Source organism: Gymnoscopelus braueri, assembly GCF_963280865.1.
Source record: "Gymnoscopelus braueri genome assembly, chromosome: 3".
Classification (NCBI taxonomy): domain Eukaryota; kingdom Metazoa; phylum Chordata; class Actinopteri; order Myctophiformes; family Myctophidae; genus Gymnoscopelus; species Gymnoscopelus braueri.
Genome location: NC_137612.1, coordinates 3,295,209 through 3,309,835, shown reverse-complemented (window position 1 = coordinate 3,309,835; position 14,627 = coordinate 3,295,209). Strand labels below are relative to the sequence as shown.

Below are 14,627 nucleotides of genomic sequence, written 5' to 3'. Positions count from 1 at the left end.
CCTATGATCATCATAGTGTATTATCCTCGCAAAATAAATGTCTGTGAGTGTCTATGAAGTATTATAATACTTGACCTTATAAGTCATTATGAAATGCTTTATAATGTGTTGAGAATGATGGTTATTTATTAATTCTTATAACTATAATTATACAGTAGACCTGAGGCCGATTTTAAAAACGCCGAAGTAAATATAACCGAAGTTTTCTGAAAACGTCCAAATTCTTACTCCAAAAATGTATACATTTTTTTATTTTGCTATATGTACAGTATAGCAACAACTAATGAGACTCAGAGGTGGCTCCCGGATTGAAAGGTATAACAACGTATAGGTCTAAATGGGTTAATGCATTAAAGACATGGGATGCATAGCAATCGTTACCGGACTTTGTTCCAACTTTGAGGAAGACTTGCTTGGAGTGACAAATTGTCCCATGTATAGCATGTCCTTCCTTACTTCACAGTCTTTCAGATTCTTAGAGGAACATGTGTGTCCACTCACATCCAAAACATGACTTCCGTGTGCTTCTGTACATTCTCCTTTTTGCAATGCACCTCGTAAGGCGACTCAGTATTGGCAAGTGGATCTTTATAGCCATGTTTCAGAGGGTAATTAATACATAAGGAGGAGAGGGACTTGGACGGCAAGAGGAAACATTATTACACCGTTGTAGAGCTATTAAATGTCAGACATTATGCCTACCACTGAGTCATCCACAACAACTTGTGCGTCAAACGGTTCACCACAGAGCAGTTTTGTAAAATGAACTAGTTGTGTGTTCTTCCACGCCAATGCTCCAAGCTACCTAGACTCTTCTCTCTCCTGGCTCCCAAGCTGTGGAATGACTGACCCCCCCCCCCCCCCCCCACACACACACACACACACACACACACACACACACACACACACACACACACACACACACACACACACACACACACACACACACACACACACACACACACACACACACACACACACACACACACACACACACACACACACACACACACACACACAGTCAGAATACTCACTCCCCATCTTCTGCTGCAGCCTTAAAGCTCTGCCTCTGCCTCACCCCCAGCACTCTGGTTGACTGGAGTTCATTCTGCTCACTCAATCCAGCACTTTGTAAGTCGCTCTGGATAAGAGCGTCTAGATAGATGCCTAAAGTATAAATTGTGACCAGCACAACCACACAATGGAGATGGCTATCTTCTGGTATTACTTGATAGAGCTTTAATGTGAGCACAATTTGTGGCACCTATTGCATTAGGAAGTCTGGCCATTAAGGAAAATGTCAACATGCCACAGATTTGCGGAGGGACTGTACAATAATATATAATGTGCAGTTTAATATACCACATTAGACGGTTTGTAGCCAGGAGGCATCATATATTCTAGACTCTAGAGCTGTCCCCAATTTCCCTTGAGAAAGTGCCAGTGGCCAAAAAGTCCTGACAGTACTTGTATGTGTTTTTGTTTTTCTTGTTAAGTGTGGCTGTAAAAAGAGAAGGCTGCCACGCATCGTCCTCAGCAAAGAAAAGTCGTCCCCCAGAAAATTCACTATTTTATTTGGTGCACTCTTGTCAAACCATCTATCTTCTATAAAGTTGATATCATAATTTTTTTCCTATTAATTGAATTCAGATTTTCTGAAAGGGTGGTGGCGGGGGAGTGTTGTGTAACATGCCGGTCCAAAACCTCCCATCTGGGTTCAATTGTGTTGAGCTCTGGCGCCCGCCAAGGCATAAGCATATCATACTCATTAAAGCATTCAGTGACCCCTTGTGCCCTGTGGAAGGGGCTATTGTCATCCTGTAAATGACCACTCCCATTGGGATGGAAGTGTTTCATCGTAGGATAAAGGCAATCACCCAGAATAACTTTGTATTGATTTGCAGTGACCCTTCCCTCTACGAGTCTACGGGGACAAGTGGACCCTGTAGGGGTCCAGCATTCAGGCCTGTGCCATTCTCTTGGTGTGTGCACCACCACATGCACTCGCCCACTGCTCCAGAATATGGTGAAAGATGATGACTCATCTAACCATATCACTTTTTTTCCCATATCTCTGTAGATCAGTGCCTACGTTTTTTGCACCTCTGAACCTTCAAATGTGCATTTTCCTTTGTAATCAGGGATTTTTGCACCGCATTTCTACCATAACATCCCTCTATGTCGTTGTCAACAGACTGTTCCTGCTGACACAGTCTGACCACGTCCTGCATTGACATTCTCAGTCACCCGAGGAAGAGTTGCTCTGCTATTTTGTCTTGCATATCACACTAATACATTACTGTACTTATGGCCACAATTTCCAACGCTAATTACTGATTACTGACCGATCCAGATCGAAATACAGATGACACTTTAGTCACTGTTCCTATAGAAACAACACTAGCCAGTTTAGTAGTCTAAAGGCGGCTTTCCATATACATGGACTTACCTAGCCCCACCCCACACCGCCCACCACAGCGACGGTTTCCACTACAATGAAGTGGGTAGAGTGGTGTGTAAGTGGTACTAAACTGGTGCCTAAAAAGTACCCAGTCTTGGGTAGGTCTGAGCTGGGCTAAGCGGGGCTAAAGCTGTGACATATAACGCTGCTGCTACTGATTGGTCGGCTCACAGCTGTGTCTGTCCACTCAGGTCTCTGTAAAATGTAAACACTACGGTAGCAGTGTTGCCATGTCCACTTATTATAAGCGACATTGGGCTTATTTTTCTGTAAAGTTGCTTGTAAATATTGGTAGTACTTTTACTCCACTACAATTATCTGAAGTCCCTGCCATCCGTGCCCTAATAACTTTTCATAGTCACTTGGATATGTTTCTCTTACCATCTTGATTAAAAATAAAGATCAACTGGGACTGCTCAGCATTTTTATACATGCCAAAAAATGATAGAATGTTAATTGCGTAATTGTCCACCTGTATGGAAGCGTCTTCATTCGTTAGGATTTTTTCCTCTCATGTATTCAGGTTTTTCCTTCTTCAAAGTTTCATTCGCCAAAATGTGCCCAGCCTGAATGGGCTTACAAGACACTGCAAAAAAAGCAATAACATGACGACACACTGAGAGTGGAAGAACAAATACACACTTCCAAATATGAACATAATCCTCTTAGACATGACATCTGTTATAACATAGTCTAGACTCTAGGCATATCAGAGGCAACAAGACATGACATCAAACATAAAGTGCCATTGTACACTGTTGGTAAGCATTTAACACAAATTGAATGTGTGATTGAGTGAAACACTGTCTGAAAACAGGTACTTAACCAACCCTCAATAAATACTATACAAACATACAAATATATATATACAGTAAATCTGACCTGAGTTGGCTCTGTACTTGTTCTGCTCTTTTTCCCCTTCCACACCAAATTTCATTGCTGAAAATAGCCGTTCGACAAGCTCACAACAACGTGAGCTTGTACATCTACTATTTTTGGCGAATGTTCCCCCAGAATAGGGATGATAAGGTTGTGTGTGTGCGCGCGCGCGCGCGTGTGTGTGTGTTTGTGTATATATGATTGAAATTGAAAGGAGATCTGCAGAGTTTACAAATTTGCGGTCTGAGGACGGTTCTCACATTTCCAAACCAGGTGGATTCTTCCAAAACTTGTGTAAATGCCAGTGCAAAGGACATAATTATATTCGTTTTGTATGTTGCTCGATACATTAGGTCAAATGATCTTAATACAAGCGGCACTGATAGGTATTTATTTGAGTGTGTTGCAGGCTATGAGAAATATATGTCCAATTACAAACCGAGGTTATCTGCATTTGTCCAAATATCCTGGAATATCAGGTACAAAGAGAGAAGTCCAACGCGCTTCAGCAAGTTACGGGTAGAAGGGCTCGGTGCTCAACAGGGACAACTTGAATAAGAAAGAAAAATACCGAGGCACTTCAGGAGAGACTACCCAAATAAAATACTGGAGCACTCGACTGGTATGTACGTATTTCCACCTGCGTCTTCCTCACAGTCAAACAGGTTTGACTGTGAGGAAGACGCAAGTCGAAACGTCAGTCACCCCCGCAAAACAATAAATACATTCAGACCAGTCGAGTGCTCCAGTATTTTATTTGGTAGTCACTCCTGAAGTGCCCTGGTATTTTTCTTTCTTATCCTGGAATATCATTCATTCATGGTTTATCTATGTATATGTTAAACGCTTTGTTTACGTTGAGGCTTACTGTACATGACATGTTAAATCCCAACTTGGGTATTTTTTTCTGTGTTTGCAGATTGCATAGTGTGTGATGCCCGGATGCAGACATGACCACTGATAAAGACTTGTCTATGGATGGCCATGCAGCTGTAGCTGTGTTTAATGCAAAAGGCGTGGACATAACAACTAATAAAGACAAAGGCGTATTCAAGGTATGTATTCCCATATCAAAAAGCAAGTTCTAGGAACACGCACACACACACACACACACACACACACACACACACACACACACACACACACACACACACACACACACACACACACACACACACACACACACACACACACACACACACACACACACACACCCCCCCCACACACACACACACACACACACACACACACACACACACACACACACACACAGACACACACACACACACACACACACACACACACACACACACACACACACAACACACACACACACACACACACACACACACACACACACACACACACACACACACACACACACACACACACACACACACACACACACACACACACACACACACACACACACACACACACAGTGTGTTCAGCCTCATTGAGTTCAGCCTCAATTCTGATTTCCCTATACCTGTATCTGCGGACATCTATTTACCCTAGCAAACAGGGTAGGGCTGTGGTGATATAGCTGGTTAACTAACTTCCATAAGTATATCATGCACAGTATACGTCTGCTGCTATGCAACTTTATATATTATCTCAGGTACCATGTGTAAATATGTAGATAGTTTTGTTCTCTTGTTTGATCTCCTTTCCCCCTTGCCCCTCCCCCCCTCTTCTTCCCTTTATTTTTTCTATGGAAATAACTAGGCCCGTAACGATACAGTAACTGCATCGATGCATCGTTTTGAATTTTCAACGATCTACTATATCGATATGCAAACAGCTAAATATCGTATCGTTTGACTTTGAATCGTATCGAATCGTTTTGCAATGCAAATAATCGTATCGAATCGTTCTGCAATGCAAATAATCAATTATATCAATACTAAGTACTTTTAAGAAGAAGAAAAGAGAAAGAGGGGTTTATATCCAGTATCCAGGTATTTATTTTTCACACAGAATTTTTGGGTAAATAGTTACTATATCGATTTTAAATCATTGAATCGAATCGTATCGTTCTAAATTAACCTGTCCTGTATCGTTCATGTATCGTATCGACTAAATCGCTGAATCGAAACGTATCGTATCGTTCTAAATTAACCTGTATCGTTCATGTATCGTATCGACAACCAAGTATCGTGATACGTATCGAATCGTTGTTAAAACGTATCGTTACACCCCTAGAAATAACGCTTCGATGGGAACTATGCACAAAAACGAATTTCACCCCCTTTTTTACTTCTGTAAACCTGTGATGTGACAATACAGCTGATTCGGATTCGGATCTCTGTCTCTGCAGGTTGTGAAACGCCAGGGTTTGGATGGAGACAGACCTATGATCGGGGACAGGGTGACTGTCCACTACACTGGCAAGCTGCTCAATGGGAAGAAGTTTGACTCTAGTCTAGATCGCAAAGAGCCTTTTTGCTTCAACTTGGGAAAAGGTGGGTACCTGTTTCTACAGCTCATCCTGTGCCACTGAGGCGTTTTGCAATGCCTCTGTATCAACCTTATTCGCGCAGCGGACATTTTGCTCCGTTGAGTATGACATAAGAGCAAATAAATAAATGTATTCTTATTTTCTCATAATTAGTTTTGTTTCTTGAACTTTAATTGCTGAAGAGTTGCTATAGAGTGTTTCTATTGTTTTCTGAGCACAATGTCACTGAAGATGTATACGGTATCTATCTATCTATGGTCAATAATCCCCACCTATTAGCCATAACAAGTTATGCACCAGCAATCCCTCCAACCATTGAATTTCTCTTTTTCTCATTTTTCTCAGGACAAGTCATCAAGGCCTGGGATATGAGTGTGATGTCTATGCAGAGGGGAGAGGTGTGCATGCTACTCTGTAAGCCTGAATATGCCTATGGGTCTGCTGGGAACCCCCCCAAAGTTCCCCCCAACTCATCACTGCTGTTTGAGGTGGGTATATCATGATGCTGCTGGGTTTGGGGTGAACATGACATGACATGACATGACATGACATGACATGACATGACATGACATGACATGACATGACATGACATGACATGACATGACATGACATGACATGACATGACATGACATGACATGACATATGCACACTATAATGTACATACGCTTCTTTTTTTCTCTTCTTTTTTTTAAATTGTTGCTATTATGTTATATTTTCGTTTTTGCTACTACAATGTTGAGGAACCAATAGCACTCTTGTGTACTCGTTTATAAGATGTAACATTAAAAAATCTTGATTCTAAAATGGATAGTCCCAATCCATGATTCTGATTAGCTGGTTTACGTTTAGTAGACGTGATAAAAGACACTATAATCTACTCCTTAGATCAGCTTATATCAATCCCAGGTGCGTTATTTGTTTCTACAGTGATCCAGCGTAGGCCTATCTGTAGCTGAATGAGGGAAGGGGAAGCACTTGTTTTACTTAAAAGCCCCGGCCGTGCTGGGGTTCTAAGCACCACCCGTGTAGGACAGCAAGTGACAGAGGGGTGTCGGGCGGGGCTTGTAAGTAAAACAAGCGCTCCCCATCCCTCACCAACCATCTGTGCTGGATTCTCGGCTGCAAGGCTAGGCTAGCAGTTTACATGGAAAGTTCACAGACGTAGTAGCTAAATCTGGCTTTATTTTCTTTTTGAATTTGTATAGAATATCTTAGTTACAACGAGATTGAGCAAACAGTTCAGTTTTGTTTCTCTATGTGTTTGTTTGGAAAACGTCTAGCACTCTGCCATCTCAATGGACTGGCTGAGTAAACTGGCACTAGTCTCTGTCAGGAAGTTGCTCTTCCTGGTAACCTGGCATTTACCAGGAACTACTTTCTTGTTGAAGTTGTTCTTGTAGTGAATTATTAAGAACTGTTTTAATTAGGACGTGTCTATGATTTTCATGTTGCCATATTTGTAACCGTTTAGGAAAAGCAATGAACCACACAAGGTCTCAGTTTACCTCTATTTTATAATGGCTGAGAGCAGGTGCGCCGATTTATGGTTTTGCCAGTGGGTGCTCAACCAAACGATCCTGTTTCAGGGGGCGTCCGGTAAATGTGAGCATGCATCCTTCTCTTCAGGTGGAGCTGCTCAGTTTCGAAGGAGAGCTGCTCACAGATGATGGCGGCATCATGAGAAGAATCAAGGTCAGAGGGGATGGTTATTCCAACCCCAATGATGGAGCAACTGTTGACGGTAACTTCCTTATGGTTTTGTGGTTTATTACTGTCTGCCATTATCAGTTATTGTGTGAAATAACTGAAATGATATATATACAGTACTCTGTGTGTGTGTGTGTGTGTGTGTGTGTGTGTGTGTGTGTGTGTGTGTGTGTGTGTGTTAGGGCATTCAGTGTGTGTGTGTTAGGGCGAATATTCGAATATCAAACCGACTATTCGACTATCAAACCACTATTCGATTATTCTATTAAAAAATATATAATTGATTTTTTCTTTTTTTAGTGTCTTTTCTACAGCAGACACGCAGCTGTGAGCTCTGGTGTGACGTCAACTCGCATTCCTTGAGTCGAGTCATCAATGCCATTGAAAAAAAAACAAAAACAAAAAAACTTTTTTTAATTTTTTTAATTTTTTAATTTTTTATAATCAAATCGATTAATCGAATATTCGAATACTTATAGGTCGAATAATTCTAATGCTAAAAATCACTATTCGTGAATGCCCTAGTGTGTATATATATATATATATATATATATATATATATATATATATATATATATATATATATATATATATATAGCCAGTCCATTGAGTTGGTAACTTCCTTATGGTTTTGTGTGAAATAACTGAATTATAGTTATAATATATATATATATAATATAGCTCACACATACTCATGCATACTGCAGTGCACCTGGAGGGCCGCTGTGGGGATCGTTTGTTTGACTCCAGGGATGTGCGTTTCATCGTCGGCGAGGGAGAGGATAAGGGGATTCCTCTGGGAGTTGATCGGGCCATGGAGAAGATGCAGAAAGGAGAGTGCTGCATAATCTACTTAAAACCCAAGTAAGTATTTTTGCCAATCGTTATGCCAATTCCCAACCCCCCCCGCACGCGTGTAGTCCCTGTCGGTGCTATCCCCTACAGTTGGTCTTAGGGAGGGTGTAGACAAGCACGTGTCTCCTCCGATAAACATGAGGTCTCCAGCTGCTTGTTTTCACCTGACCGTGAGGACTTTTACAGGGAGAAATGTAATGTGTGTGGAAGAACATGCTATCCCTCCCAGTTCTTCTCTCTACTGAACAGGCCAACCTGTTCAGTGGAGAGCGACAGAGATAACCTTCCCCAACTGGCTCCCTGTTGGCAACAGCTGTGGTTGTTGGAGTGCCCGGCGAAGCCAGAGGCACCATGGAGGATTTGAACCTTATTATTATTCTTGACTGTTTTTTTGTTTGTTGCCATGAGTCCCACTTAAATTTGTTCTTTTGTTTTGTTGACAAGTGTTTTCCATAAATTTAGTCTACTGTCCAGAGTCTTAGGTATTTAAATATGAAAATTTGGACATTTCTACTCTTACGAACAATATTTTTTATAATAGAATGACTTAATACAATTGTATGAATTCTTATCATTCTAGTAATGCAGCCACTGCATAACCACAGCCACATCCATGTTGTAATGCAGACAGTAACCCAGATGGACTGCATATTGTCAAGCAGAAGACAGAAGGCAGTTGACAAACACATTTGTGGGCCAAATGGTGACTTTCACACAACAAAATCCTGAGTGATAATTCAACTCTGAAGATAATGGAACCAATTGGCCCTGTACGGGTCCATTTGTTTCCATTATTTGTACATTCTTGGGAGTTAAATTAACACTCAGGGTTTGACGGTGCATCATAGGCCAATTTGGCAACTGTTGTTGAGGACTACATGGAGTGCAGTAAAAAAAAACTGTCAAAAAGCCCCTAAAAGACCATGCTGCTCCTCACACTCAACTGGATGGAAGTGGTTTGAACTGACCGACGTTGCCATCCTTAGAGCTCTGAGCTCTCACTAGTGGGGCTAAGAATGATAACAAAAAAAACCTATTAGGACTGTATCAAATGTATGAGTGTGTAGGTTGTATAGAGCACTGTTTCCCAAACAGTGGGTCGCAAGTTAAATATTCCCCTTTTTTTCTATTTAAACAGAAAAATCTCAATTTTTCATCAATTTAAAACCATTAAAAAATGTTCCAAAAGTATTTCATAAATAAAATCAGAAAATCTAATTATTCCCATAAATAAATAAAAAACTAAGTTTAAGAAGTAGTGAAAATAGTACATCTACAAGCTCACAACGCGGCACAAAGAGCTTGTAGATCTGCTATTTTCACTAGTTTGGGTAGAATAGAAAAAAGAAAAAGAAAAAACCTCCGACATCTACCCTTCATGGAGTATTTTTTGTACCGAATTAACCAAATTAAAGTAACAAAAACCCCTCAAAAAGTAACAATGCCCTCTGCATCCTTGGCTACAAGGTTGCACAAGAGGAAAGGTCATGGGGTCACTCAGGGTTCATCCTTCAAAATTCATGTCCAGTTCCTGCCATTCCATTTTTAAAGGCCATGGAGTCATCAAAATCAACAGGGTTCAGCTTCAGGGGAGCATGAAGGTGCACAGTAAATTACATGCCAATCGAGCCTGTAGCGTTTGAGATGTCAAATGTCTTGTGTGAGACCAAAGTATTGACCAAGGGACCAACTGACGGACATCCATCCTTAGAAAAAACTAAACAAATGAAACATTTTGTTTTGTTTCTATTCTTTATATCTGTTTGAAAATGCTCAGTCACACTTTCTATGTTTTTGTAGGTATGGCTTTGGAAAAGAGGGTAAACCAGAGTACAAGATTGGACCAAACACAGAACTTGTATATGAAGTCACCCTTAAAGATTTTCAGAAGGTGAGTTTCACTGTCAGTAGTGCTAAAAGAAATAAACAACCCAAATAAAAGATTACTAAGGCTGTGGTGATAAGCAGCTCAGCTGCAATATAGGAAAATGTTTTTAAGTTTCCATTTGTCAGCCCTCCTGAAAATGAAGAAACGTTAAAATGTTATGACACTAACTGAAACTTTCCTTCAGGCCAAAGAATCTTGGGAAATGGAATTGAATGAAAAACTGGATTTGGCTGCTAGAGTCAAGCACAAAGGGAATCAATATTTCAAGGTACATTTGATTTGACCCTTTGCCATTAGCGTCCTCTTATCATGTTAAGATAATTAAAAACAAGTAGCTGTTAATTAAAACATGCAATTGCTATTGTTTTCCTGCTAGGCAGGACAGCTCTTTCAGGCAGTCATCCAGTACCAGCGCATTGTTTCCTGGCTGGAGATGGAGTGTGGTGCTGGGATGGAGCAGCAGAAAAGGATCCAAGAATTACTTCTGTTGTCCCAGCTCAATCTGGCTCTGTGTTTCTTGCGACTAAAGGAATTTTCACATGTAATAGAGAACTGCAACAAGGTGAGTTGCATACACGAGGACACTTACTGTGTATGTGTGATGACTTTGCCAATGTATTTAAACTCTAAAGATACTGTAAGGCTAATACGGTAACATTTAGCAGGAAGGAGCACATAGGGATTTCTGGTTCCACGATTCCACATTGAGTCAAATGATATTCTGCACCTGCATACTTTTCACAGAGATGTTCTAAGGCCCCGTTTAGACTGGCAGCTCAAATCCAACCTAAATCAGATTTTTGCCATATCCAGATTGTAATCAGACTTTTTAAGACGTCTGAACCGAAAACAAGCACATGGAATCAGATTTTTACAAATCCAACTTGAGCCACATTCAGAGGTGGTTTCCAATTAGATTCAAATCTGATTTCTAAAGATGTGTCTCAGTCACCCAAGTCGCATATTTATTTGTCCAAAAAGAGTTGAGATATGTCAATTTTCCACCGTTTTCATGCGTGTACTTTGTTTTTGCGTCTTCTGTTGTTGTCACTTGTCTGTTATGATGCGTTTCTAAGCAAGCAACTAGCGCCTACGACATTGTTACGTCGTTACCACAGCAACCAAAGCAGATAGGTCGCACAGGGCGGCTCTGGGTTGACGCTGTTTAAATCAGTCTGGACACACTGATCTGATCACTTGCAAATAACAGTGTGAGCTGTCGGTCCTGAGAAATAAACATATGATTTGACTGCCGTCTAAACAGGGCCTAAGATTCATCCTTGGTGGAACATCTGAGATCCTTAACTCGCCAAAAAATATTGTATTGATTACCAGTGCAATTTCAAATACGTTCATATACATTTTGTATTTGTTCCATTTCTCTGGATAAGTGGATCTGCAACCAGTTACAGTGTGTGTGTGTGCACTGTATGTGTGTCTATCAGGTGATTGAGCTTGATGGGAAGAATGAGAAGGCTTTGTATCGGCGAGGACTAGCCCATCTCCTCCGAAATGAGTTCAGCCTGGCCATGGCGGACTTCAGGCATGTGCTGCAAGTCAACTCCTCAAACCGAGCGGCCCGCGCTCAGATCTCCATCTGCCAGCTCAAGATGAGGGAGCATCACGAACGAGACAAAAGGATTTATGCCAACATGTTCCAGAAGTTTGCAGATCATGATGCAAAGGTCTGTAAATCCTATTGCTTCAATGAACCACTTGAGCCCTATACTATACTTCTGTCTGGCATCGCGGAGAAAATAGGTGACCTACAAGCTCACAACGTGACACGGTGAAACGCATTATGAGTGTGTAGATCGGCTATTTTTGCAATGTCTATAATGACATACCCAAAATAGGGTTGCCAGTTTGAAAGTTGTTTATGTGGAAAACTAAACGTGTGACATCATATTTCACTCAACTCAGAGATTTAGTTATGTTGTTTTACTGCTCCTATGCATTCATCATTTGTGTTTTTTTTGGCACATAATTATGTTAAAACTGTGTGAACAGACAGAACTCCCTCTCATGTCATGGGTTTTAGATTAACTTGCTGTGGTGTCATACTGCCACCTAGTGGCCATTGTGTTTATGGCCCGACATGCTGGTATCCCTTTAAACTGCATTATGAAATTATGGCTCTGTTAAAAACATCTTTATATATAGGAAATGCCTGGTAAACATCAATCATACATTTGTAATGGTTTAATCGAGGGAAAGACCTTTCATTAATGAAGCAAAGCTGTAATTGCAGTCTATATCCGAATATTGTGGTTCTAAAGTTTGTATTTCATCTCATTGTTGCTACCCAGGTTGGGAAGATGAAGAGGAGACGGGATGAGAGTTTGAAGAGCAACATGAACAGTGAAGTGGGAATCAAACGACGACGGAGGAGTCAGGATTGTCCCTGATGACAATGACATCTGAAAGGAAGGCGGGAAAGGAAGGCAGGCCTCCCTTTGCGTCCAAAACAGACCCCAGGGGTCGAGGCAGGAATGGAGTCGTACAAACCCCACGCACTTATCCAAACCTCATTAGCCCCCCAAGCACTGTTTCTGAAAAAGAAACAGCATGTGAGCAAAGGACGATTGCAAGCCAAAAAGCATCGCTTCTGTCACATGGACTGTGCATCAGCCACAAATGCACCTTCAAATACAGCCAGTGCTGCAGCCTGCGTTCTGTTCTTTGTGAAACAGAATCAATCCCAGTGTGATGCGTGTTTAAATTATGATAGATCTGTGATCAGTTTTGGCCACTTCTTTTTGGAAAGATGACTTCATTTTAAATGAATGAGTTAAAAATGAGTATAATTGGATATCCAATATCCTTCGGCTTCTAATCAGAGTGGAACTACAGTAAGCCAGGACAGACGGTATTCAGTTCCAAAAGTGCACATGTTGGTACTGAGACCTCAGAGTTGTCTTTGCTGTAACGTTAGGCAGCTGCCTGCGTGGGGTTTCAACAATATAGAGATGCGATTTAGTTTTGATTTTTCATCTATTTTTATTTTTTATCTAGACTTGAAATTTAACGTATTTTTGTAATGTGCAATATCTACTATGGATAAAAGGTGGAATAACTCTTGTGAACCTAGTGGTATTTTGAAGAAAACCCAATAAGAAATTTACTTTTATGTGTGTCAATAAGCCAAGACAACTTGACCATAACTGGTATGGAGGAAATCATTTGAATCACAAAATAGGATACTCCGAATGTCAGTAAATGTTTCTTCCTTTCAGTTTATATTATTATATTATATGTTCAAGATTACACACCACCCCATTTCAGAGCTCTGCACCTGTAAAGCACAGGACTGAGCATGGTTAACGGTTTTCTTGTTGCTTTGTCTGAAGAACACATGGCTTAGGTAAGCCAGCTCTGAATAGGGGCCTAGTTTTCAAGTACAGCAAAGTAGTGGAGCACAACGTATTATGACTGGCAAAGCAGCTAAGATTGGCAAAGTCCATCCCAGTACTACTGAAGGAAACCGTAGAATAACCCCAATCTCACAGTTGTCTGTATGAAAGGACAAATATAATGGTAGACTCATTCTTGTATGCGACCCTACGCTGTGAGTACCACCCTCTTAAAAAGAGGAAGTCAATCACAGTAAAAGACAATGAAGCTTTGAATCAACAAAAAAATAGTCCTCTCTAAATCGACCCTGTAATCTTTGTATTTTCCGCAACATTTTTGAAAATCTGGTTTTGTGACTAAAGCAATTTACTGTTGTATAGTTTTGCTTGCCTTAGTCCAGCAACAGGCGACTCTTTAGGCCACTGAATTTATTTTCTTTTGTGTGTTAAATTGTGGACAATAATGCACTTTGGCTAAGATTGTAAAACCACCGCTATTGTCTTTAAACACAGTTTTGTCAAGTAAACCACGTCAAGTCAAGCCTGGATGAGATCTTGACTATAATTTTTTTATTTTCTTAAACCCTTAGTTGGTTTTCATACCTTTGGTGTCTTACATATTTTGTGTAAAAAGGCTTGTACGTTCAACAACAAATTGTGATTTTGTGTGTATGGGTGTGTGTGTGTATGGTAACATTTGTCAAAGAATTTAAATATACAGTAGTTTCTGTTGGGAATTGTAAACCTGTATCTTTTTTTGCAGGGACTATCATTAAGTGTTTTAAGTGTTGCTGTAAAATAAGATTCAATAATTTTTTACAGTATGACAATCTTCGTGAAATACTTATTTTCAAGCTCATATTATGGTAAACACTGTTCAGTAGAAAAATACATAATTTCACAATTATCGGCACATTTTACCATTCTAAACAGGAATGTTGTATTCAACGTATGAATAGCTTACTTTGTGAGCAGGTTTAAATTAAAACCCCAGTTATGTCACATTCACTCTCACTTAGTCAA

The 14,627-nt window shown here is 40.4% G+C and overlaps 1 protein-coding gene across 2 annotated transcripts in view; it reads left to right on the top strand.

Moving 5' to 3' along the window:
• The window catches only part of fkbp5 (FKBP prolyl isomerase 5), a 19,187-nt gene extending 4,570 nt beyond the window's left edge, over positions 1-14,617 (top strand). The window contains exons 2-11 of one of the 2 annotated variants that reach the window (XM_080425185.1): positions 4,260-4,395; positions 5,661-5,805; positions 6,147-6,289; positions 7,428-7,542; positions 8,216-8,372; positions 10,164-10,254; positions 10,436-10,519; positions 10,628-10,813; positions 11,697-11,936; positions 12,561-14,617. In XM_080425185.1, the coding sequence (XP_080281311.1) occupies positions 4,291-4,395; positions 5,661-5,805; positions 6,147-6,289; positions 7,428-7,542; positions 8,216-8,372; positions 10,164-10,254; positions 10,436-10,519; positions 10,628-10,813; positions 11,697-11,936; positions 12,561-12,659 (1,365 nt within the window). In that variant the 5' untranslated portion in view covers positions 4,260-4,290 and the 3' untranslated portion in view covers positions 12,660-14,617. The remainder of the gene's footprint in view (positions 1-4,259; positions 4,396-5,660; positions 5,806-6,146; positions 6,290-7,427; positions 7,543-8,215; positions 8,373-10,163; positions 10,255-10,435; positions 10,520-10,627; positions 10,814-11,696; positions 11,937-12,560) is intronic. The other variant, XM_080425184.1, reaches the window with a different exon arrangement.
• The last annotated feature ends 10 nt before the right edge of the window (positions 14,618-14,627 follow it).